Below are 27182 nucleotides of genomic sequence, written 5' to 3'. Positions count from 1 at the left end.
TTTTTAGATCATATTCAATTCCCATCTCTTTCGGCGGAGAGAGCAGATAGGTTATCGCGCCCGGTAACTAGTATGGAGCTTGAGGAGGCTCTTGTATCCTCCAGACGAAATTCTTCTCCGGGTCTGGACGGGTTGCCGCTGGAAATATATAATAGATTTAGGACTATTCTCCTACCTCTTTTGGTGGAGATTTGGGAATTTGCTCTAAGAAAGGGTAGGCTGCCTGATTCGTGGTACGAGGCAAGTATAGTCTTGATACATAAAAAAAATAAAGACCCTTTGGAAGCAGAATCCTATCGACCGATATCGCTTATCAACGCGGATGCTAAATTGGTGGCAAAATTAATGTCAAATAGATTAAAGGAGTACGCGCCATTACTTATACATGAAGATCAATGTGGTTTCGTTACTGGTCGCCAGAGTAAAACCAATATTAGACGGTTGTTTGCGGGCCTGCAGATGGGCCGGGGGGGGTCCCGCTCCATCCTGTCGTTGGACGCTTCTAAAGCCTTTGACAGGGTGGAGTGGGACTTCCTCTGGGAGGCGCTGTACAGATTTGGGCTCGGTGGCACGTTTGTAGATTGGCTTAGACTATTTTATAGGGCCCCTAGGGTCTGTATTAGGGTGAACGGCGATTATTCGGATTTTTTTACATTGTCTAGGGGTACTAGGCAGGGATGTCCCCTGTCTCCGTTGCTATTTGCGTTGTTTATCGAACCTTTGGCAATTAAGCTTAGGGCAGATAGGGAGATAGAGGGGGGAGGACTTGCTGGGCCTATGGATAAGATTATGTTATACGCTGATGATGTCCTCCTCTGCCTAAAGGACTCTGATATATCTGTGCCGAAAGCCTTGAAGGCTATCCAGGAATTTGGAAGATTTTCAGGTTTTCAAATAAATACCCATAAGTCTATTCTGGTCCCTCTAGACACCGACGTACACCTCAATTATCTGCAGTTTGATCTGAAGGTCTCAACCTCATGTGATTATTTGGGCTTAAAGATCACGCCCAAGGTCGACGACTATGTTACTTTAAATCTTGCCCCCTTGCTAACAAAAATTAAAAACAAGGTTAATACATGGAATACGCTCCCATTAAATCGTGCAGAGAGAGTTGTCCTCACAAAGAGTGTATTGTTACCTCAAATATTGTATATATTATGTAATTCCCCGTGTTGGATAGGCAAGAAATGGTTTGGGTTTATTCGTGCGATTATAAATAAATTACTCTGGGGGAGGAAAAAGGTGCGTATTAAACAAGAAACTTTAATGTTAGATAGGGAAAGGGGCGGTCTTTCGCTCCCTTCCTTCTACCATTACTTTCTGGCGGCACAGGCACAGTTTATTCTGGAAAACAGACAGACTTCTATATTTCATGCGATCACCTCGTGGTTGGGGCGAAGATTTGAGTCTTTGCCTGCACTTTTGGAGTCTGGTCAATTGAAGAGTCTCAATGAAAAAAAATTCCCTCTGACGAGGCTATTGGACTATACATGGAGAGACCTCAGGAGGCTATTCGGTATTAAGGGGGGTTTTAAATTTACGCCTTTGTGGGGAAATCTCAACTTTGTAGAATTATGTAAAATGGAAGATATCGAGTTTTGGGAAAAAAAGGGGATTAAGTCTCTGGAGCAGTTGGGGGAATATGGTTCACTCCCTTCCTTCCAGTTTTGGTGCGATAGGGGTATTCTGGAGGAAAGGGATCTTTTTAGGTATTATCAAATTGCACATGCATTTAGAAAAGAAGCACATCACGATAGGTTTACGCTACACGTAGGGGGTAGTTTCACAGATCTATTAGATCTAGAATTGTCACGACTCAATTTATCTAATATTTATCACCGACTAAGGTCCATCATTGATCAGAATTGCAGTCACGTAAGCCAAGAGAAATGGACAAAGCAGGTCGGCTTTATCACAGCGGCACAATGGCGAGACATTTATAGGAATGTGGTTAGATCAACGATAAATTTAAATCATAGATGTACACAACTTAATATATTATATAGAATTTATTTTTCACCGTATTTAATGTTTAAAGCCGGCTTAAGCGAAAATGCTAACTGTAAGAGGTGCAAGAATCCCCAAGCCGATATTTTACATGTTCTTTGGGACTGTCCGAAGATCAACTCCTATTGGGAGGCGATATTCACGAATTTGGAGGATCAGCTTCAATGTGCGTTTCCCCGTGTCGCCACGTTTGGGATTTTGGGCTTGCTCCCGATATCTTTAGACGATAGATTAAAAAGTGACTTGGCCTTAAAGATTATCTTCCTTGCAAGACTAGTATTAGTCAAACATTGGCTTGATAACAAGTCCCCAACAGTAAATGAATGGAGTAATCTAGTGCATCATATAAAATTGTACGAATGCGCCTACGAGAAACGATATAGGAAAGGCAGCAGACTTAATAAAATCTGGAACCAGTGGAGGCTTTAGAGGTTTATCCTCTACCCCACTGCTTCCTTATTATGACTGTGCAGACATCCCCAGCATCGATAGAGGGTGGAGAGGGAGGGGGAGGGAGAGGGAGAGGGGGAACATATACATTGACATCCTTTGTAATAAATTGATGGCTTGTATTGTCTGGAAGTTAAGGATATGCTGTTAGCTGCAAGATGCTATGTAATGATGCATTGTAATATTGACTTAGGCTGAATGTGAAAAGATGCCATGTATTATATTATTGGAAAAATGAAAAAAATTATTAAAAAAAAAAAAAAAAAAAAAGTATCAATACAATGTCATTCTTATATCAATGTCTTTTTATTCCTTATCCAACCTTTTCATGAACGCTTCACTTAAAATTATATTTATCCGTCATCAAGGGTGCATAATAGGGCACACAGGCTCATAAGTGTGGATGGTCGTGGCATGTCCATCCAACCATTAACATTTTGTAATCTGTCTTTGTATTCTTGGCCCCCCTATTCACCTAATAATCTTGGTTCGTCTCCTGTACAGCCATTCCAGTTCTACTTTGTCCTTTTTTACACTGGTGTCCAAAACTATGTGCTTATCATGAGAATCTATTCCTCTCTTGATACATCCCATCATTTTATTTGCTTTAGAAGCAGACAACTGGTTCTGGTCACTAAAATTAAGTTTACCATCCACCAAGTCTTTTTCAGCTGCAGTTTTACCAAATAATTGGACTGTTTAGAACATAATTGTACTCTTTGTTTCCAAGTGCATAACTTTACATTTATCTACATTAAACCTTTCTCCACCAACTCAAGCTTCTACAAATCTCTCTGTTATCCTATATTATTAGCCTTGGTATTAATTACTTTACACAGCTTAGCAAATGTTACTATTTTGTTCATTAGTGAATAAAATAGTACACAGTGCAAAACACGGAATCATCACATTTTAGTACTAGTACTGATGAAGTCAATGAAGGGTTAAAGGGGTTGTCCAAATTATTTGAAAAAAGACAGGAAATTATACAAACTGATTAAAAATATGATACATATATGAGTTATTTACAAAGAGGCCAGTGATTGCCCATAGCAGCCACACAATGACAAATGGGACTTCATTGCATGTGGACTAACAAGGACTCAAAATGATTGGGCTGCAAGCGAACATTTTTATTACATTTATCATTTTCTACTATTATGACACAGTTTTCTTTCCACTTAACAGCATATTCACACGTAAGGCCACATTCACAGTTTTGTAAATACTCTGCATAAGTTGTATACACTTTCACGGGCCAGATGTGAGCACAGTCTAACACTCATAAAATGTTTAATTCCCCCATTTGTTTTTCTTTCACAACATCAATTTATTGGAATATTATGAAACACGCATTTTACAATCTCGTTTGCCAATGGAAGAAGATCAATAAATAAAAGCCGATTCGACAAAGATCAAATGAGGGTGAATGTCATGTCCTTTATATTCCAGGAGAACTTGTTAATAAATAACTTTGCACATAACAAGTACATTTAAGAAAGTCGAACTATAAAATAAAAAGTGTGTGTATACCTATATCTATCCATAGCCTTGAAACATTGCTGTAGTCTGTTTTGGAACAAAAGAACCGCTGTTTTCATCTGCAACTGGAGTGCTGATATTTCTTGGCTACATCATTAGAAGCCGATTTATCAAGGATACATATTTTATTAACATATACAACAAATATCAATAGTGCGGTCATCACGACACTGAAATCAACCCATAAAAAACAATCCACATATCACATAAGTACATCAATGGTCAATCGTATTTGAAAGTAAATACTAATCAGAATCCTATATTGGCCACTCAAACTGCGAAATTTACAAAGAAACCATTTTTACATATGAATAAAGAGCTAGTGCATATTGATCAAGTATTAGAGCAAAGTGCAATGAAACTCTGAAAATAATTAGCAACATGAAATAGACACAGGTTTTAGTCGGTGGCAATATCAATACAATACTGGATCAGACACTGTATCAATTACATGTATACAAATACAATAAAAGTGCATATCAGAAAGTGTTTAAATATACCAACCCGGCTGCATAGTGAGATGGACACAATTGATGGGGTTTCTGTGGTACATCAATTGTGTCCATCCCACTATGCAGCCCTGTTGGTATATTTAAACACTTTCTGATATGCACTAAGCACTTTTATTGTATTTGTATACATGTAATTGATATATTGTCTGATCCGGTATTGGATTGATTTCAGAGTTTCATTGCACTTTGCTCTAATATTTGATCAATATGCACTAGCTCTTTATTCATATGTAAAAATGGTTTCTTTGTAAGTTCACAGTTTGAGTGGCCAATATAGGATTCTGATTAGCATTTATTTTTAAATATGATTGACCATTGATGCACTTATGTGATATGTGGATTGCTTTTTATGGGTCGATTTTAGTGTTGTGGTGACCGCATATTTGTTGTATATGTTAATAAAATATATTTTTATCTGTATAATACCCTCCTGGACGTTAACCGTTTTATCAGCACATTAACTGTCAAGAGAGATTTATTTTATTTATCTGGAAAAAATATCGGATCAGAGACAAAATACATGTTAATGAATTTAATAGGTTTATGTCCTTTACGGAACATTGTGCTTTGCTGAATTTACAGCATCTGTCTAGTGATGAAAGCAATAGGGCTAGAATCAGTTATAGCGATATAAAGCCTTTAGATGTAAAAAAATCCTAAATTTCTACCCCATTGTTTCCAGAACATCAGATATGAAAGTTTTTCAGACGTTGGTAGAACGAGAATTAAGGGAACTAAAAGAACATGATGTTAAAATTACTAACAATTTGTCTAATAAAGCATGCTGTGCCCTTGATACAGCAGACTATGCATATCAAAGTCAAAAATGCGGATGGGGGGGCGATTGTGATTTTGGACAAAAGTTTATATGAGAAGGAAATTAATAAGATGTTATCTATTAAAGAGGTATACAAACCTATAAGTAAGGATCCAACATCTAAAATAACTGACATAGTGGATCGTCCCGTAAAATAGGGCGTTTCCTTAGGGGACTGTCACAAAGAGAAGCAGATTTTTTTTTTTTATACCAAATACACCCAAACCCCCTATTTTTCATGCCCTCCCAAAGATCCCTAAAGGAGTTTTCCATCCCCCCTTACGCCCAATAGTATTAAGAGTTGACTCATTGACAGAAAGGTTAAGTTCATGGTTAGATTGCTTCCTGCAACCTATAGTTGATCCCAAGTTATTTGCAAGATTCCAAGGCGGTGTTGAATGCTGTATCCAAAATGGGGCAGAATTCACACTATAACTGGTGTGAGAAAGTGAGAGGTGTCATTTGGGAAAACCGCTATCTGTCCTACAGGCAGATGAAATGCATGAGGTAAAAGCCCTGGGTTTGTCTGCAGTAACCCAAGGGTTAATGCAGACATGTGATAAGCAAGAATAGTCTGTTTTGTCTGTGTTGGCCTAGCTAACACAGACACATTTGTAATGTCCGTACTGGGCCTGCTTATTATGGAGTAGGGGTAGGCTGGTAGTGGGACTCCTACTCCACCCGGGCTTCGGTCCTGGGTTTGTGAATTGCCCACAGGTGCGGGTCACAGGCCTCGTTAGGGCCTGATTTAGTCTGCAGGCCAGAAGCAGTAGGTGAGGCCCTACCTGGAGAGCTGAAAGCGAGATTGCATTCTGACAGCAAAGGTAACTGAGGGTCTCCTGTCTTGCTGCTGGCCAAGAGCGGGTGCCAGGCAGCCTGGTACACGGATAGCTAGGGTCCGTCAAATGTATTAGACAGCACCTAGCCGGGCAGGAATTACTTTTGTAACGTTTTTGCATGTGCCTAAGCCGAGGCTGAATTTGTGTTCTGTTTTGCAAGTGTGAATAAAACACTTAAGTTGGACTTTAAACCGGCGTATGTCCCTGCTTCCTGCACTGCTACCAGTCAACTACCAGAGCAATTCCCCCCACTGGTTATCCTGCAACATTTCGGCATTGTATTCTTGTATCCCCCACACCAAGGGTTTATTAGCCTTAGAACATTAATTGAGGAAATATACTGATTTTTCTGAGGATTTGAGACAATTTTTGTTATCAGCTACAGATTTTCTATTATGTTACTTTTTTTTTCTTTTGCTGGAAAATTTTTTAACCAAATACAAGGCTGTCCCATGGGATCGTGTTTTTCCCCGTCATATGCCAACATCTAAGTTTCCTGTTGGGAGAAATTTTTGATGTACAGTGTGAACAACCCTTTCCATGACCATATGTTTTGGTATGGAAGATAAATAGATGACACCTTGATCATCTGGCGAGGGTCCACACTGTACATCAAATCCTTTATAAAATATATTATTACCAATAACTTTAATCTACAGTTCACTCACAATACAGAACGAGTTAATATCCCCTTCCTGGACACACTGTTGACATGGTCCATAGAGGACAATATGGTGAAAACTTCTCTATATCGCAAACCCTCCTCGGGCAATTCCATTTTACATGGTGCCAGGAACCATCCTCCACACGTCAATAGGAATTTCCCATTAGGTGAATATATCTGCACACAACGTGCCTGTAGTGATTAGATGTCTTTCAATACAGAGTGTAATGTCATCAACAAACGCTCAATGTCGAGAGGATATAGTGATCAAACACTTCGATATATATTTATAAGCAGCCTCCAGAAATCGCCTCAGAGGACAAAAAATGTAGCAATGTGAACAAGGTCAAGGACAAGGTTGTCTTTTCCACTACCTTTAGTCAAGACTATTACAATGTGATCAATGTTCTCAAAAGATACTTACCGATCTTATCAGCAGACAATACAGTCCATGAGATTCTCCGCAAAGGATGTGTCTTTGTAGCACGGAGAACCCAGACCATTGGTAATATGATATCTCTGTCTTTATTCTCTAGTAAAGATAGAGTCCACAAAGCCACATGGCTTTGAAAGTGGCTATAGAAAGACTGACACACAGCCCAAAAGGGGAGGGGACAGAACCTACAAGTTACATAATCGCGAGATTTATTGATATTACAATTAGATACTAGATGCCCTAGAGGATTAAATAATCGCACTGACACCATGTATTTATATTGAGATAATGTTATTTTTATATTTAGTGTACAGTCATGGCCATAAGTTTTGAGAATAACACAAATATTATATTTTCACATGATCTGTTGCCCTCAGGCTTTTATGTGTGTTTGTCAAATTTTTTCTGTATCACATACAGAAATACAAGTGCAATCATATTATGAGTAACAAAAGCTTTTATTGAAGTTAGAATGAGTTAATGTAGCAAGTCAATATTTGCAGCGTTGACTCTTCTTCTTCAGGACCTCTGCAATTCTCCCTGGCAGCTCAATCAACTTCTGGACCAAATCCTGACTGATAGCAGTCCATTCTTGCACAATCAACGCTGACATTTTGTCATAATTTGTTGTTTTTTTTTGTCCACAAGTTCTTAATGGGATTAAGATCTGGGGAGTTTCCAGGCCATGGACCCAAAATCTCTATGTTTTTTCCCTGAGCCATTTAGTTATCACCTTTGCTTTATGACAAGGTGCTCCATCATGCTGGAAAATGCATTGTTGATCATTAAACTGCTCTTGGACGGTTGGGAGAAGTTGCTCTTGGAGGACATTCTGCTACCATTCTTTATTCATGGATGTGTTTTTAGGCAAGACTGTGAGAGACTATTCCCTTGGCTGAGAAGCAACCCCACACATGAATGGTTGCAGGATGCTTTACAGTTGGCATTGTGGTATCGCTCACATTGTCTTCTCCGAACAAGCTATTTTCCAGATGTACCAAACAATCGGAAAGGGGATTCGTCAGGGAAAATGACTTTACCCCAGTCCTCAGCAATCCACTCCCGGTACCTTTTGCAGAATATCAGTCTGTCCCTGATGTTTTTTCTGGAGAGAAGTGGTTTCCTTGCTGTCCTCCTTGACACCAGGCCTTGCTCCAAGAGTCTCTGGCTCACAGTGCGTGCAGATGCACTCACACCTGCCTGCTGCCATTCCTGAGCAAGCTCTGCACTTCTGGTAGCCTGATCCCCAAGCTGAAACACTTTTAAGAGACTGTCCTGGTGCTTGCTGGTCCTTTTTGGGTGCACTGGAGCCTTGAATTCCTTGATGATGTGATAGATTGACGACTGAGGTGCAATCTTTCTAGCTGTGATCATCTTCCCTGTTAGGCCAGTTTTGTGCAGTGCAATGATGACTGCACATATTTCTATAGAGATAACCATGGTTAACAGAAGTGAAACAATGATGTCAAGCACCAGCTTCCTTTTAAAGTGTCCAGTGGTGTTGTTCTTAATCATGACAGATTGATCTCCAGCCCTGTCCTCATCAACACCCACACCTGTGTTAATGGAGCAATCACTGAAACGATGTAAGCTGCTCCTTTTAATGCAGGCCTGCAATGAAGTTGAAATGCGTTTTGGGGAAATAGTTGATTTCTAGGAAAATATTGACTTTGCAATTAATTGCTGTTAGGGTGACGCCACACATGGCATTTTTGGTTCGTTTTTAAACATCCGTTTTCAGTCCGTTTTTGGCAGTTTACCATGCATTTGGCTGCTTACAACCTGTTTATCTATTAAGATAATTGGGAAAAACAGACCAAAAACGCCATGTGTGGCATCACCCTTAAGCAGATCACTCTTTATAAAATACTGGAGTATATGCAAATTGCCATTATAAAACCTGATGCAGTAGACTTTGTAAAAATTAACATTTGTATCCTTCTCAAAACTTATGGCCAAGACTGTATTTTGTTTACTCTATATGCCTTTGTCTTCACTATGGTCCGCCTATACGTGGGGTGTTTTACTTTTACCAGGTGATAATTAGTATATATGTGAGCTGCACAAACATAGGTTTGTTAGACCATGAGTAAGGACATGAATTTTCTTTTTGTCCAAAACGCGTAGGTCGTCTAAGTGCTTCTTTCCTGTATTCCATGGATACATATTGGTTTTTAACCTGGCATACTGATGTTTTTAATTTTTGGATGAAATAAAGGAATTCACTTTTTTTTAATATATTCATTGTATACGGTCTACTATTTCCATACCGAAGTTAGCATGGCCATTCTTGGATCTTGGGCACCGTTCACACTGAAGGAGGACGCATGGAGTGAGAAAACCATTCCCATTGTGGTGAGCTGTTGTATCCATTATTTCTTTTTTCTATATTTGGTTTTATGGTTACAATAATGGAAATCATAAAAGGTTCACACTACAGTGATATCATAAAAAAAAGTCATTTCGGTAGAAGGGGGTAATAGTGGTTTCTTAATGTCAAACAATTTATGGAAGCAAAAGCCAACAACAACGTACCCCACAAAAATATCAATGTCATGTGGTCATGAGCACCAATCACAGTTTGACAATGACGTTTTGTTCTCTTCACAGGTTTAGGCTACATTCATGGAACCATTGTGGGGAACCTGTATACGCCGGCATATATATTGCGGGCGTATATATGTTCCCACAGATGTCAATAGGCATAGGCGGTGGTGCTGTACAGTACCGTACATGAAAGAAAGCTAGAACATGTTCCATCTTTTTCTGTCTGTACGGCCATCCGCCGCTATCTCCTATGGAGCGAGGAGGGGGTCACCCCTCCTCCATGCACCGATGTGTTCTCGTATCAGCTACGGCCGTGTGAATGCGGCCTTACTAGCTGTCTGCTGATGCGGCGTCCAACTTTTATTGAAGGACAGCCCCCAGGTCATTTAGATCTGAGACTCTATATGGCAATTCAGCTTATCCCATAGGTTTTCAATGGGATTTAGGTCTGGAGAAAGTGCAGACCACTGGATTTAATGTACTCCATTCTCCAACCAACCCCTTATGATTCAACCTTGATGAGCTGGCGCATTGTCATCCATGAAGATTGCATTAGGCATGTGCTGTTTATGCAGAAGCACAGTGACTTAACTCCTTTGTGACAGAGGGTCATTGCTGCCTTAATGTCCAGGTCAATTTTTTCAGTTCTGTTATGCACGTCTTTAAAAGGGAACCAGTATCCACATTTTCAGAAATACAGATACAAATTGTTTCCCTTACATCCCCATAAATCAACTTTATCTCAAATTACTTGGTATCAGAGGGGGGGTGTGTCCTGCTCGGCAGGCCCCTCACATTTGGTCCTCCCCATGCCTTATAACTCCTTACTATTCAGCAGTTCATGTCATGTGACCAGGGTGATGTCATGATGTCATCTTAGGTCTAATACCATTTGCATAACGTACCCCAGTCTTAAAATTGCAGTCGGAAATATACTCCTTTCGGACAGCAAGTCCGGAGTCTGCAGATTTCTTCTTCTCTACGCTAGTCGCGGGAGCAGAACTGAGCCTCCGGTTGGAGAAGACAGGAGCTGTTTATTACCATTATTATTATGTTCCTCACAGCATCGCCCTAAAGTAGTGCGATGCTGAAAGAAGCAGAGCCGCCACTTCCGCTGGGAGTATAGACCCGGCAGGTTAATCAGAGCTGCTGGGTCTGATCAGAATCCCCAAATACAGTATATTATGGTATAAATAACAATGAATTGCAGAAATGTTTTTAGGGGGCTAGGGATTAAATTAACTGTAGTAGGAGAGGTGGGAATACCCCTTTAAGGGGTTAAAATAACAGGAATTGTACAAACTAGGCACACCAGCCCTTACTTTACCACCAGCAACAGTAATCTGGTGCCAACAGTGGTTAATGCACATCGTTCGCCAACATGTTCAGTGGCCATTGTTTATGCTTACCATGATGCGACTTTCAACAGTGAACATCCAATAATTTTTTAATACTTGGGTGTACAAACCTGTGTAAGGTGTGAGTTTAAAGCAAGCAAAAAAATGTATTGGTACATGTACTGTGGGCATTTAAACAGATAACAACTGCGATTGGTACCAGCACTGAGTACCGAGTGTTTTCAGCATTATGCACAGAACCACGTTCTGTAGGGAGAGCCCATGATCCCTCTCCATAGTCCCTTAAAGGAAACCTACCACTTAGAATGGCAGGGGTAAACTGTAAGTACCGAGCACCAGCTCAGGGTGAGCTGGTGCCGGTACTTACTTTCGTTAGGGTTATAAACCGCGGTATCGCGGTTTTAACACTTTATAAACTTTAGAGCAGAAGACGCTTCGGCGCCTCCATAGGAAATAGCGGAGATGTTTCGCAAGCACGGTCGCGCGCAGCGCCGAAGCCCCTTCTGCTCTAAAGTTTAAAAAGTGTTAAAACTGCGATACCGCGGTTTATAACACTAACGAAAGTAAGTACCGGCACCAGCTCACCCTGAGCTGGTGCTCGGTACTTACAGCTTACCCCTACCATTCTAAATGGTAGGTTTCCTTTAACACCTGCTGACATAATAGTAATGTGGTAAGGGGATAGGGACGCCGACTTGTTGTCCTGTTCTTGAGTGCATGGTTGCACTTTAACGTGTGGTTTTAAATGTTTAGTGTTCTTCTTTATAGGATATGTTTATAAATAAAGATGCTAAAACCAAATATTAACTAAAGCAGACAGTTCAAGAGTGATGTCACTGAAATAATACTTACTGCCTTTTCCTCTGGGGAGAGAATGCCCTCTACTGCCACAATCTGGTACTGCTTATGTTTTAGACCACCTGTATATTTGCGGAGGGGTTTTAGATCGGCAGCATCTAGATTTTTTCTGGTCAATCTCTGCATAGGTTCTGATGGACATCCAGGATCGAATAGCAGTAAACAGTAGGATTGATTTTTGCGCTCTTCTATTCCCACAATTGTGCGACTGTGGCCTGCATTAAAACCACAAAAACAATACAGAGATTGTTAATATTTGCCACATGCATATCAGGTCAATTTGTGGAGATACAGCCTGAAAAGTTAAACAGCTATCAACAGGGTACCGTCTCAGCGGTACTAGCAATGGCTGATATTTGCATGCAAGACAACCCTGCAACAAACAGACAGAATTGTTAATGGCTAAATTACACCGTTGTGTCAGTCTTTTTCTTTCATTTTTCGCTCACCTCCTTCAAAAATCTATAACCTTTACATTTTTCCCATGATAAAAAAATGTGAGTAGGCTTCTTTTCTGTGTAAAAAATTGTACTTCTTAGTGGCAGGATTTATGATTCCATGCCGTGCACTGGGAAGCTGGAAAAAAATTCCAAATGTGGAGAAATTGGCAATAAATGCATTTGTTCCATTTTCTTTAAATGTCTTAAAATTGGCGTTTCGTACAGTTCAGCGCCATTTTCCATTTTGGGGGTCACAATCTGAAATAATCATTATAATTTGATGTATCAGGCATTTTGGGACGCGAGGATACCCAACATGTTTATTCCTTTTTAAAATGGTTATAGACAAAAGGGCTGATTTGAATTTTTAGGTTTTTTAAACATTTTTTTTTTTCACTATTTTTTTAGACCCTCCAGGGTACTTTAACCCTAGACAGTCTGATTGTTCCCATTATGTGGCATTATGAATAAATGAATACAATGTGCCACTGAACAAATCTGCAGATACCATACAGCCTTCAGTGTTACAAAGACCTGAGGCTGTCATGGCAATTGATTGCCGCTCCCCGACGACAAACAAAGATTGGTGTTTGCATGATGAAGGATCACGCCACCCCCCATGAGAACTCTTTATACATGCTTAACAGCTCTATGCCATAATAGAACAGCATGGAGCATTAATAGGTTAATGGTGTCCATATTCTTTAGAAGTGTATTGATCAATCCAGCCGATTTAATCGCATCTGGAGACCTCCAAAATCTTAATGACACATCTAAAGTGTATCGTAACTTAAAGAGAACCGGTCAGCATAAATTGACCTAATAAACCACTACCAATGTGTTGTAGATGACTTTAAAATCATGCAGATCAGGTTTTGTCATGGCCCAGTGTTGTGACATCATCCTGAAAATCAACTTTTAAGAGAGATGTAAATTAGTTGTAAAAAGTCACAGCGGCTGAGAGCTCAGTACTGAAGTCATGCTTTTCTCACCACAGAAAGTCTCCTCTGCTGCGATTGAAATCAAGACTTGGGGAGCGCAGGTTGGTGATGTCCTTGGATCCAGGCCCAGCAATTACAATAAAAACCATTTTACATGTCAATTTAAAGTTCATTTTCTAAAGCACTTCACAGAGCTTTAGATTACCTTGGTGCTGAAAATAAATGGCAGGTTTTGAGGAGCACACAACCTTGCCTTCAACGCCTCTCGTATCAGATGCATAATAATTGAGAACCCATTCAAACAAGAGAGGATGCGTTCCCGATGGATTACTTGGTTTGTGAAAGTCGAGAATCCGACACCTGCAAAAGAGATTTTAAAATAAACATGAATGCACTTTGTGGCAGAATATTATTTTGCTGTCAAGGGTGTATTTGTCTAAAATAAAAAAAATACTTACTCTGTACTTTCTCTGCTCTGACTCCCAGTTCTGAGCACCTGAATGTTGAAAGGGTCATGATTAAATTCCCTTGTCCAACAGAAAAACCAAAGACTGCCTAAGTGTTAGAACAAGGAGCCAGAGCAGTGCACTGTATATACTGTATATACTTGTGTACTTATACACGAGTCAATAAAAAAAAACCCAAACTTACCGTATATACTCGCGTATAAGCCGACCCGAGTATAAGCCGAGACCCCTAATTTTACCACCAAAAACTGGGAAAAACTACTGACTTGAGTATTAGCCGAGGTTGGGAAATACATTGGTCAACCCTCCCCCCCAGTAGTATACAGCCTGCCAGCCCCCATGTAGTATACAGCCTGCCAGCCCCCATGTAGTATACAGCCTGCCAGCCCCATGTAGTATACAGCCTGCCAGCCCCCATGTAGTATACAGCCTGCCAGCCCCCATGTAGTATACAGCCTGCCAGCCCCCATGTAGTATACAGCCTGCCAGCCCCCATGTAGTATACAGCCTGTCAGCCCCCATGTAGTATACAGCCTGTCAGCCCCCATGTAGTATACAGCCTGCCAGCCCCCATGTAGTATACAGCCTGCCAGCCCCCATGTAGTATACAGCCTGCCAGCCCCCATGTAGTATACAGCCTGCCAGCCCCCATGTAGTATACAGCCTGTCAGCCCCCATGTAGTATACAGCCTGTCAGCCCCCATGTAGTATACAGCCTGTCAGCCCCCATGTAGTATACAGCCTGTCAGCCCCCATGTAGTATACAGCCTGTCAGCCCCCATGTAGTATACAGCCTGTCAGCCCCCATGTAGTATACAGCCTGTCAGCCCCCATGTAGTATACAGCAGCCCCCATGTAGTATACAGCCATCATCCATGTAATATACAGCAGCCCCTATAGTATACAGCCTGCCAGCCCCCATGTAGTATACAGCAAGCCCCTAGTAGTATACAGCAAGCCCCTAGTAGTATACAGCAAGCCCCTAGTAGTATACAGCAAGCCCCTAGTAGTATAAAGCAAGCCCCTAGTAGTATAAAGCAAGCCCCTAGTAGTATAAAGCAAGCCCCTAGTAGTATAAAGCAAGCCCCTAGTAGTATACAGCCAGCCTCTCCCCACAGCCCTTAAAAAAATAAACTTATATACTCACCCTCCGATGTCAGCGCAGCTCCCCGATGTCAGCGTGTTCAGTCTTCTTTCTTCTCCGCGGCTCCTCTTCTTTCTCATTGCTTCTGTCATGGACACGGCCATGTTTTCTTTGTGGCCGTGCATACTGTGACGTCAGCAGCGGCTGTGTCATAGTATGCGCCCGCTGGAAGAAAACATGGCCGCATCCATGAAAGAAGCAAGAAGAAAGAAGAGGAGCCGCAGAGAAGAAAGAAGACGGAACACGCTGACATCAGGGAGCCGCGCTGACATCGGAGGGTGAGAATATAAGTTTATTTTTTTTAAGTGGGTACCGTATTTTCTGGACTATAAGACGCACTTTTTTCCCCCAGAAGATGGGGAAAAAACAGTGGTGCATCTTATAGTCCGGATGTAGCTGCAGGAGGGAATGGAGGGCACCCGGCTGCGCTCTGCCAGCTAATGCTGGCAGTAAGCGCAGCCCTTCACAGTGAAGCGCAGCGGCTGTGCTGAGTGCCGCTGCGCTCCTCTCCTCCTCTCAGCGCTCCGCTGCTGGAGGGAATGGATGGCAGCACCCATGCGCTCTGCTGTCCACAGGGCACCGATATACAGGGGCTTTGTGGCAGAGCATGAGCGCAGCAGTGGAGAGAGAGGGGGAGGAGAAAGGCACGGACTCTGTGGCCAATCCCCGCTCGGCTTGTAAGTAGCCCAGGAGGTTCAGAGGGGAGAGAGAACATGAAGGCTGCTGGCAACTTGAGAAGAGGAACCTATACAGAGCTGTGTGCAGTGTCTGACCTGTAACTTCTCACAGGATCAGATAAGTGTTAGTGCTCCCTTCCCCCGGGTCTCTGCTCTCACACTCTTAACCCCTTGTTGCCTCGTATGTAGTGGCTGCTGTCTTGTAAAGGTACTTTATCCCACAGACCAAGCTCTTGTGGCCATTGTACAAGGACTGTCATCTCCTGTGTCCCCTCCTCATAGATTGTAAGCTCTTGTGGCCATTGTACAAGGACTGTCATCTCCTGTGTCCCCTCCTCATAGATTGTAAGCTCTTGTGGCCATTGTACAAGGACTGTCATCTCCTGTGTCCTCCTCCTCATAGACTGTAAGCTCTTGTGGCTATTGTACAAGGACTGTCACCTCCTATGTCCCCTCCTCCTTATAGATTGTAAGCTCTTGTGGCCATTGTACAAGGACTGTCATCTTCTGTGTCCCCTCCTCCTCATAGATTGTAAGCTCTTGTGGCCATCGTACAAGCACTGTCATCTCCGGTGTCCCCTCCTCCTCATAGATTGTTAGCTCTTGTGACCATTGTACAAGCATTGTCACCTCCTGTGTACCCTCCTTCTTATAGATTGTAAGCTCTTGTGGCCATTGTACAAGCACTGTTTTCTCCTGTGTCCCCTCTTCCTCATAGATTGTAAGCTCTTGTGACCATTGTACAAGCATTGTCATCTCCTGTGTCCCCTCCTCCTTCTCATAGATTGTCAGCTCTTGTGGCCATTGTACAAGCACTGTCCCCTCCTGTGTCCCCTCCTCCTCATAGATTGTAAGCTCTTGTGACCATTGTACAAGCATTGTCACCTCCTGTGTCCCCTCCCCATAGATTGTAAGCTCTTGTGACCATTGTCACATATACTCATACCTATGCAGCCCTGGTAACTCTTGAGACCCCTGACTACGTGTCAACATAATTCTATCTAAAGATAGGTGCCCGGGAGAAGCCCGGGAGAAGAGGAGGGGGTGACCACTGCTTGCCCCTGCCCCTCTCCAAAGAGAAACATGGCTGCACTGCACCGCCCAGTTACTTTACTGTTACTTTATTAAATATTTTAGCATACTATTTGGGGAAAAAAACATTTTTTCTTATTTCTCCTCTAAAACCTATGTGCGTCTTATGGTCCAGTGCGTCTTATAGTCCGAAAAATACGGTAATTTTTTTTTAAATAGACTTGGGGTGGAACCCGATCCTCAGCACAGTTCCTGGCGGCTCCTCTTCTCTCTCCTCTAGCTGGCAGAGTCGAGTCCGTGTGATCTCCCAGTCAGCGCACACTATGATGCAGCAGTGTCGCCGCTGATGACGTCATCAGCGGCGACACCACCACATCATAGTGTGCGCCCGCCAGCAGATCGCACGGACGCAACTCTGCCGGCTATTACAGCAAAGAGAAGAAAGAAGAAAAGTCAGGTCGAGCATTGGGGGTGAGCGAGTATCGCCGGAGGGTGAGTATTAAGTTTTTTTTTAAATTTAATGTGCTTGCCATACAGGGGGCTGGCTGGCTGTATACTACGGGGGGCTGGCTGGCTGTATACTACGGGGGGCTGGCTGTATACTACGGGGGGCTGGCTGGCTGTATACTACGGGGGGCTGGCTGGCTGTATACTACGGGGGGCTGGCTGGCTGTATACTACGGGGGGCTGGCTGGCTGTATACTACGGGGGGCTGGCTGGCTGTATACTACGGGGGGCTGGCTGGCTGTATACTACAGGAGACTGGCTGGCTGTATACTACAGGAGGCTGGCTGGCTGTATACTACAGGAGGCTGGCTGGCTGTATACTACAGGAGGCTGGCTGGCTGTATACTACAGGGGGCTGGCTGGCTGTATACTACAGGGGGCTGGCTGTATACTACAGGGGGCTGGCTGGCTGTATACACCCTCAGCTTATACTCGAGTCAATAGGTTTTCCCAGTTTTTGGCGGTAAAATTAGGGGTCTCGGGTCCTTTAAAAACTGTATGGAAAATTTAAGGCAGGAACAAAGACTGCAAGTTTTTTTTCCTCTTCCTGGTACCTGTGGGCCGATGCTACACAAACAATTTTTGTAGAAGCTGCAGAGGCAACATCATACAGGAAACAAGAGAGAAAAGTTTGTCTTTTATTTATGCCTTTAGTCTTAACTTGTACCTGACTGCCCAACTACGAAAGAAGTCAGAAGGCGCAGGTCTCGTGTCTGCAGCGACATCTTTCAACGCATCGCTGATCACAGGCCAAAAGAGGACTCATCCCCATGAGCAAGACGCGTCGCCTTAGCAACAATGTTGGCACCTGGTGAAGATGATCCCCGGAGCGCAGAAAGCGCCGGTAGGAGAGAGTATTAATTTTTTAATTTTGTTTGGCTGTGCTGCATACCTATATACTGCTGGGGCTACCTATATGCTGCTGGGGCATTTCCTGAAAGCCAGACCTGTGGAGGGTGGGGGTTGTGTGGGAATGGAATAGGGAAGTAGTCCTGGTCGAGGGATTCTTTTTTGCATAAGGGGGACTAGACCTTTGCCTTGTGAGATCTGGGGGAGCTTGCTGTGAGAGAATGGGGTAGCAGATATTAAAGGGGGCAACCTGAGTTTCATAGTAGTTATATTCTAGTACATAGGACAGGTAATATAGTAGTCATATTGTTGTATTTAGGGGGCTGTATTATAGTAGTTATATTGTTGTACATAGCGGCAATATCATAGTAGGGGGCAGAATTTCAGTTTTTTTATCTCAGGCAGTGAAAGGCAAGAATCGGCTCTGTGCAGCAGATAATAATTAAAGGGGTATTCCAGGAATAAGCATAATTCACATACAAGTGGGCACTCAAAATATAAGCTAATGTGTAATTAGTTGTTATTTAAAATGTTTCTCCCCTTAGCAGAAAATGCTGGTGACATAGACTGTAATGAAGAATTAAAATGTTACTGGCCTTTTAATCAGTCCGTTAATTTCCTCCGCGTGGTCCGTTGGGGAGCAGACACAGGATACAAGATGGCCGCTGGTCACATGTCCACATCACATGTTCTCCAGCTGCCTGGGCAGGTCATGTGATCAGCACTACATTTGGCTGTAGTCGGTTGGTTGCAGAGCATCCAGTATGGCCGGTGTTGTGGTGATGGCAGTTACACATCATTACTATGGTAACAGAGCAGGACAGTCTGTTACATCATCACTGGGAGCAAAGCACAAGAGGGAGGAGGAGTTACTGAGAACTAAAGGATCATGGAACTTGTAGTTTCCAGTGGCGGCCATCTTAGTGATAACTCCACCTACTTTAGAGAGGCCATAAATTTTGTAAATCATAAAATCAAACTATTTAAGCTCCTTTTTGTGACTAATGACATTGAGTATTGTTGTATTCATTTATTTATATCATCATGGGGTTTTGTGTCAGACGTTCATATTCCCGGAATACCCCTTTAAGAATACCTGGCTGCCAGTTATTTACAATTACCAGCTGCATGAGTTCAATTTCCATCATTATTAATATCATCTTCCTTGTGCCCTGTATGGTAGTCTACTCCGAGGTCTATGTTACCTATTGTACAAATGCAGTATTATGCACTAGTGGTTTGTGGAGGGAACTTGCACTGTACTGTGGTTTTTGGTAATCGTGCGGTCCCCTGAAGAGTAGCTGTATGACAATGCGGCCCTTAGACCAAGAAGATTTTGCACCGTTGCATTAAAACAGTGATATATAAACAGACAACTTGATGTAAATAAGATGTCATGTCAGTTAGATGTTTAACATGTCTGATGAAGAGAACAAGTATTCTCGAAAGCTCACCATCAAATATGTTCAGCCTCAAAAAGGTACCACCTGATTTCTTCTGCTTTCTAGGTCTAGCATGGTAGAACTTTACTAGTTAGTTTTTCTACTTATTTCAAAAAATAGCCAAAAAAATCTTATTTTTCACATTTGTAGTCATTTATTGGCTAATCTTATATAGAAAAAAAAACATTTAAATTAATAAAACTATCCTATCCATTAAAGTAAAATGCTATGTAAAGCTTTTCCAAAGAACCAACATTTAACCACTTCCCGCTGCAGCCCTTTTTCGTTTTCACTCCCCACCTTCAAAAATCTATAACTTTTAAATTTTTCCATGTACAGAGCTGTGTGATGGCTTGTTTTCTGCATAACAAATTGGATTTCAAAATTGTGATATTTAATATTCCATGCCATGTACTGGGAAGCGGGAGAAAAAATCCAAATGTTTTCATATATTTACAGGGAAGGTGAAAGGCTCAACTGTCAAATCATCATTTAGAACAGACGGATAATAAGCATATTTTTATCAAGCAACAATTTTATCTGGAAAGGAAGCAGACGGGCTGTCTATTGGGGAGAATGGCAGAGTTTAGGAAGGGTATAGTAACTATGCACATAGTACATAGAACTTTTACAGGAATTTTGAAAATCAACTTGAACAAATCTACCCTAATGCTGATTCTTTAGATAGCCCTGCCAGCTGTCCCAGTTGGGGACATACCAATAGTAGAAGTATTTGGGGATAAGAGTAACCTGGCAAGTGGAGGACTATGTGGATGTGAATTTTCAGCCTCTGTTGGTAAATTTTAGGGATAGAATTCTAGTGTGGAATAAGCTGCCTTTCTCAGCTCTTAATCAGAAATCTGATTAAAATGATACCGATGCCCCACTTGTTATACATTCTAGTTTTTAATAAATATAGATACATGACATGGGGGGTGGGAATAATCAAAATTAGCTTGCAATGTTTAGCATAACAAATTTTGATTAAACTAAGCGGTACAATATTTGTTGAGACATTCCCTTTAGAGCAAGTCTGGGTAACAGAGGCCGTCAGGGAACTTGGTGATCTTGCAAGTCATAAGTTATTGATAATGTGTCATTTACAAGCTACATTCTATTCAATATGTCCTGGGTCTTTATTGGGCCTGAAAAATTGCTACCCTATCCAGCATTTCAACATATAGCTTATGTATCAGAAACAATGAGAGAGACCATTTTCTTTCCACTTTCCTTGTCCCTATTGATAAGAAGGAACTGCATATTTCAAGTACTGCAAATACCGCTGTGTATTTAAAGCATTCCATATACTAAAACTAAATAAAAAGTACACATGATGGGATGTGATGTTACTTACTTTAACCTCAGTGATGTTAAAAGGCAGTATATTTCACATGCACCAATCCAAGCCCTGGTACCCTGCAATTTACCATTGAAATGTGAGGCACCTTGAGGATCAAAACCTTCTTTCCAAGCATCTTCAATCATTGATTGAATCTTAGGGATACAGGGGATGTACCTGCAATCTAAAAGAACAGTAAACATATCATTAAAATAAACTCATCTCCTGAATACCGTATATACTTGTGTAGAAGCGGAGTTTTTCAGCACAAAAAATGTGCTGAAAAAAACTCACCTCGGCTTATACGAGTCAAGTAAAAATGGAAGAAAAAAAAAAAAAAAAAAACGTAATACTCACCCTCCGGTGTCCGGATTGTGGGCGCAAGTCCCGATCTTGAGCGCGGGTCCCGGTGGCTCCTCTTCTCTCTTCTTTAGCCGGCATATTGCGTCCATGCGATCTGCCAACAGTCGCACACTAAGATGTGGCGGTGTCCCACTGTTGACGTTATCAGCAGCGACACTGCCGCATCATAGTGCGCGTCCGCCGGCAGATCGCATGGATGTGTATACATTCGGTGGTTTACACTTAGCGTATATGCAACACCCTCGCCGATGCAATGGCGAGGTAGTGCTTGCGAATACGTCCCACCTGTAGGTAACACCACATTACACTACATGGTCCTTATAGGATCAAGGGGAAATTGCAGTGGTTAATCCTGCCTGGCAAGGCAGAGGTTAAGTATTTTGTATAATGCAAGATGCTATTGACCAATGTCTGTGTTACATCCTGTCACTGTGCACTGAGAGGTAATTGGAGGAGCAGCCACCACCTGACCAAAGGGAGGTAATAAAACCCCCTAGCCCAGAATGTTCTAGAGGAGACTCTCCCCAGAGGAGAAAGAGAGAAATCTCTCTCAGGAGAGAGACCGGTCCTAGTCAGGCCCTCTGGGTCTGCAGGACGTAAGCAGAGAGTAGTTAGCTGAGCAGCAGCTCAGAGACTCTAGCATACCAGACCAGTGCAGGAAGAGCCTAGCCCCTGCCTGAAGTGGAAGATTAGACTAGAGCTAGTGTAGTGAGGAAAGGGGTATCATCCTACCTTCAAGGGTGATACCTGAAGAGATCCAGGACCGAGCTGAAGCATCCTCTAGGACACAGCTGCCTCCCAGCCTGCCCTATACATCCAGGCTGGTGAACTACATCCTGTGGCTCCCTCCAAATACCTCTCCAGTACTCCACCTGTTAAAGACACGTTTTCTGCAGTTCCTGCCGGTTGCAATAAACGAACTGTAAGTTGTTTTCTTCAACTTCTGTCTCCGTCTGGTCCCTGCTACTACAACTACCATCATCACCGGCACCCTGTCCATCACCCAGAGACTCACACTCGGGACACTAAGGGGTTGCCCCAGGGAGATCCGCTATAGCAGCCTCTCCCTCATCTTTTCTTGCCAACACCACCCTGCTGGAGACCTGCCAGGCTGTAGGACAGCCCTCCGGTTCCCCCGTACCAAGCACCGTGACAATAGCGTGCTTAGGCCGCAACCGCCAGCCACTCCGGTACCGCGGGCCCCGGCTGTCTCCAGGCCTCACCTCAAGGGCTAGGCCCCGGTGGGGGATGTTGCAAGTGGCGTCACGAACAGGATCTTTACTTCTGTGCCTTATCCTGGCACTAAAGACTGTACTTTATTAAGAAAAAGACTGTGCTGCCTAACCCTGCTGCCATCCGGGTTTAGGCCCAAGTACTTGTGTGTTTCTGGACTGAACTGTGTTATACTGCTGCCACGTGCTGTCGAGCGCCGCTCCAGCACTCAAGAGGTTAATCCCTGCAAGAACTGTACCAGCTCTGCTACATCCGGTGCTGCCGCGCCTGAAGATTTTTACCTCAGAAACTGTGGCGCAGCAAGTATTTCCAGCCCGCCAAAACTTTCACTGGCGGGAAACCCAGAGACATCGCTAAGCTCCGCCCCCTGCGCATGGCGCGAATCCTGCCTCAGCGCGCTGTGGCGCAGCAGAAAATTCAGCCCGCCACAGCTCCTGGCGGGAAAGACTCTAGCTCCGCCCTCTGGTGCGAAACTCTCCCGCGCTGCAACGCCAGTGAGAGCCCACGAGGTACCTCAGAGTCAGCGCAGCCGCCATCCAGCATCAGAGAGGTTAATCGGCCATCTTGGATTTCTCCACGTGCTGTCTCCTGTCCTGCCGACATACCACACAGCCTTCGAGGTGAAGAACCAAGTGTCGCATGGCCTGCCCACAAGCCTCGGGCACCTTCCTCTGCTGCACCGCTTACTGCTGTCTCCCGTACGCAGTCTCCAATGGCGGATTCTCCACAGCGGCTGCCTCCTCCGATTCCGGACCTCCTGAGGACCACCGCGGATGTGAGTACCATGGCCCCCAGGGCCTATATCACAGTGACTGTTACTATATCTCCCTTAGCCCCGGCTGGGGTACAGTCCGGCCTCCCTGCAGAGGGTCAACATCTCCCCATAGGAGGCCCGGCTACAAAAGGGACTCTCTTAAAGGGGCCTGACCCCTTATCTAATGCTGCTGACCGTCCTGCAGAGTATCCAGGACCACCTGCTAAGAGGCCCAGGCTGTCCGGTGAGAACGCCCTGCCAGCTACAGAGGTTACCACCGCCAGCGCAACAGCGCCCCCAAGAGCTACAGGTCAGTCCAGGAACAACAATCCTTCAGCTGTCAGCAATGGAGAAGTTACAGCTCCTGCGGTCATCATCATGCGCTTCACAGCGCCCCCAGCTACAGAAGGTCAGCCAGAGAAGTGCCTGTCTCCTTCCTTTGCTGAGATGCCTGCCACCGCAGATGACCTCCCTGCTGTTCCAGCTCCAGCTTCTGGGTGTTCCATGTCAGCAGTTCCAGTGTCTACCACCAGATGTCTTCAGGTGACGGATTTCGACACTGCTTTCTTCACCCAGGCTGATGATGTCCCTGCTGCAGTTCCTGCTCCCATGCCTGCAGCCATTGCTCTTGAGCAGCAAGATTAACCCCTGAAGGGCTGTAGCCCACTTCAGGTACTGCACTATGTACATATTGTGTATTTATTTCTGTCCTTTCCCCAAAGAGCCAGAGACTTTCCTGAGACTCTTACCCTTATTTATCTCAGTCAAGAGATTATGTGCTATGATAGCACCCTTCCTCTGCCACAGCAGAGATGTCATCAAAGGACTCTGTCCCTCTCCAAATAGAGGAGACCCTTTGCTTCTTCATTGCACTTTTCCCCACATCAAGGGCTGTACCCAGAAGATGGACTTTGTCAGTAGAGACCTTCTGAGAGACTTTTTGCCAACCTCCAGGAAAAGTTGCAATGTAATTTATTATCATTTTGCACTTAATGCCTTCCTTTTTAGGTATGGACATTCTGTTTGCACTTTTTATGCCTTTTCTTTGCAGGAAAAGAGACATTTGCTACCGTGCTACTCTGAGTAGCCTATCTATCTGTAACGTTATGTTATAAGATGTGTACCCATTGGGCTCCTAAGCCAATGTGATTTTTGCCAAATATTTGCACACTGTCATATCTGCCAGTAGTCTGCATTAACCTTTTCATAGGCTTTTCAGGTTGTAGTGTGGCTGTGTCGGACCGTCTTTTTTGTGTAAAACACTGACCGCTACCTGATCCCTCAAACTGAGGTTTGCACATGGGGGTAGTCCGTAAACTGCGGGTCCTAAGGGGACCGGGGGTGTTACACAGTTAGCACCTGGATGCCACTCATACATGGGTAAGGTTGTCAGTCAGGAGGTACTCGTGTCGCATATGCTAACGCAATGCAGATAGACACCATATAATTGCCGCCAGGGAAGAAGCGTTGATCAAACAAATATACAGGCCTTGGTGCAAGGAGTGGATTACAGGACATGACACCACACCTTTCCTACTGTACAGTTCGGTTTAATGGCGTCAGCGACCAACTGTCATACAGCTATATTTTTGTCTTAGTCCGACACCAACCCAGGTGCCTGTCTCCAGGACCATGGGCGGTTTGTCCCTACACCTCACACAGCCTGCACTTCCTAGAAGTGCCCTTAGCCCCCTCTGTGCCCCAAAACATCTATAGTCGAGCCGAGGGCGGCTCTTTCAATTGCCCCCGGGGTATGCAACACCCTCGCCGATGCAATGGCGAGGTAGTGCTTGCGAATACGTCCCACCTGTAGGTAACACCACATTACACTACATGGTCCTTATAGGATCAAGGGGAAATTGCAGTGGTTAATCCTGCCTGGCAAGGCAGAGGTTAAGTATTTTGTATAATGCAAGATGCTATTGACCAATGTCTGTGTTACATCCTGTCACTGTGCACTGAGAGGTAATTGGAGGAGCAGCCACCACCTGACCAAAGGGAGGTAATAAAACCCCCTAGCCCAGAATGTTCTAGAGGAGACTCTCCCCAGAGGAGAAAGAGAGAAATCTCTCTCAGGAGAGAGACCGGTCCTAGTCAGGCCCTCTGGGTCTGCAGGACGTAAGCAGAGAGTAGTTAGCTGAGCAGCAGCTCAGAGACTCTAGCATACCAGACCAGTGCAGGAAGAGCCTAGCCCCTGCCTGAAGTGGAAGATTAGACTAGAGCTAGTGTAGTGAGGAAAGGGGTATCATCCTACCTTCAAGGGTGATACCTGAAGAGATCCAGGACCGAGCTGAAGCATCCTCTAGGACACAGCTGCCTCCCAGCCTGCCCTATACATCCAGGCTGGTGAACTACATCCTGTGGCTCCCTCCAAATACCTCTCCAGTACTCCACCTGTTAAAGACACGTTTTCTGCAGTTCCTGCCGGTTGCAATAAACGAACTGTAAGTTGTTTTCTTCAACTTCTGTCTCCGTCTGGTCCCTGCTACTACAACTACCATCATCACCGGCACCCTGTCCATCACCCAGAGACTCACACTCGGGACACTAAGGGGTTGCCCCAGGGAGATCCGCTATAGCAGCCTCTCCCTCATCTTTTCTTGCCAACACCACCCTGCTGGAGACCTGCCAGGCTGTAGGACAGCCCTCCGGTTCCCCCGTACCAAGCACCGTGACAATAGCGTGCTTAGGCCGCAACCGCCAGCCACTCCGGTACCGCGGGCCCCGGCTGTCTCCAGGCCTCACCTCAAGGGCTAGGCCCCGGTGGGGGATGTTGCATATACAAATAACGTGATGCGATCCTGGCTTAAATACCTTTCTGGGGTTGTCATCTGTAATTTGGCATGGCTGGCTGTTTCCATTAATTTAAAACACATCAAAATCAAGCACAATAAACCAAGGACAATTACACATCACATATCAAGGCACCGTGACTCTGTAATATTCTTATATTAGTTACCCATGGCTTCCTTCCTTCTAAAATAACATGTGGAAAATTGGGCTAATAAGCCAGAAGGGTTCTGGGGGCGTTACTGGTACTTATCTGTGCTCCAGCTTCATGGGCTGTTACACTATGCAATGAGCACTCCCCCTTCCCACTGTGTGCTTAAACTTCCTGTGCAGTGAGATTACATTAGGCTGAGCTGGGGGAAGTGCTGATGAACGCTCCAGTATCGTGTTATATATATGCTGGCTGCTGTAAGCAGACCATGACTATGGGCTTGTCATTTTTAAAAGCTGGAGAAGCGTAGGTATTTGTACTGAACATGTATCCCTGCACTTTTTAAAATGAATCAATAAAAATTGTAAATCTTTTACTAACTTGGAATGCTGCAAACTTCTTTTTTGCTGCACCAACATTTCAGACCACCCAAACAAAGACCCCCTCCACAAACGTCTACACTCAAATGCACAGATACATATGGACTACACCAATGTTGATTAATAGAATTCAATAATATCATGATACTTAATAGGTTATATGTTAAAATACCTTGTAAGAAGTGTTTGTATGTGTCGTTGAACAAAACAGAAGAAAGTAACATTTGAAAATTGCGAAAGCCACAGCCCCATCCTTTATCTCCAGCAGAATTACTAAAGTGATCCAAGGGACAGCAGAGCCAGACACGACGCACTTCTGGGCCACCGGTGTTATAATAGTGACGTAAAGCTTCCAGAACACCTTGAACGAAGATCAGAGAGATAGAGATCAGAAGTCTGTACATTTACTATCAAGCATGTGTACAAATGCTGTTCTTTTTGTAGGTGGAATATACACTTTGAGCCCAATTCATACTTCAAATGACACTAAATACCTGGTAAAGACAAGTGGCTCTACAAAACATGAATAAAAATGAGCTAGTCACCATGAAAAAAACAGTGTGATCTGAAAGCAGCATGTCATAGAGCAGGAGGTGCTTTTATTGATAGAAGTTATTCGAAATGTTTTTCAATAACACTA

The 27182-nt window shown here is 43.7% G+C and overlaps 1 protein-coding gene across 2 annotated transcripts in view; it reads right to left on the bottom strand.

The window, feature by feature from the left end:
- The window catches only part of ZUP1 (zinc finger containing ubiquitin peptidase 1), a 44475-nt gene that overhangs the window by 5778 nt on the left and 11515 nt on the right, over positions 1–27182 (bottom strand). For both annotated transcript variants that reach the window (XM_072141725.1, XM_072141726.1), the window contains exons 6-9: positions 26715–26903; positions 20887–21055; positions 13620–13774; positions 12028–12248 (exon numbers count right to left, since the gene is read on the bottom strand). In XM_072141725.1, the coding sequence (XP_071997826.1) occupies positions 12028–12248; positions 13620–13774; positions 20887–21055; positions 26715–26903 (734 nt within the window). The remainder of the gene's footprint in view (positions 1–12027; positions 12249–13619; positions 13775–20886; positions 21056–26714; positions 26904–27182) is intronic.

This window comes from Engystomops pustulosus, chromosome 3 (assembly GCF_040894005.1).
Source record: "Engystomops pustulosus chromosome 3, aEngPut4.maternal, whole genome shotgun sequence".
Classification (NCBI taxonomy): Eukaryota; Metazoa; Chordata; class Amphibia; order Anura; family Leptodactylidae; genus Engystomops; species Engystomops pustulosus.
Note: the sequence above shows the minus strand (reverse complement) of the source record. Positions and strands in the feature narration are given on the sequence as shown.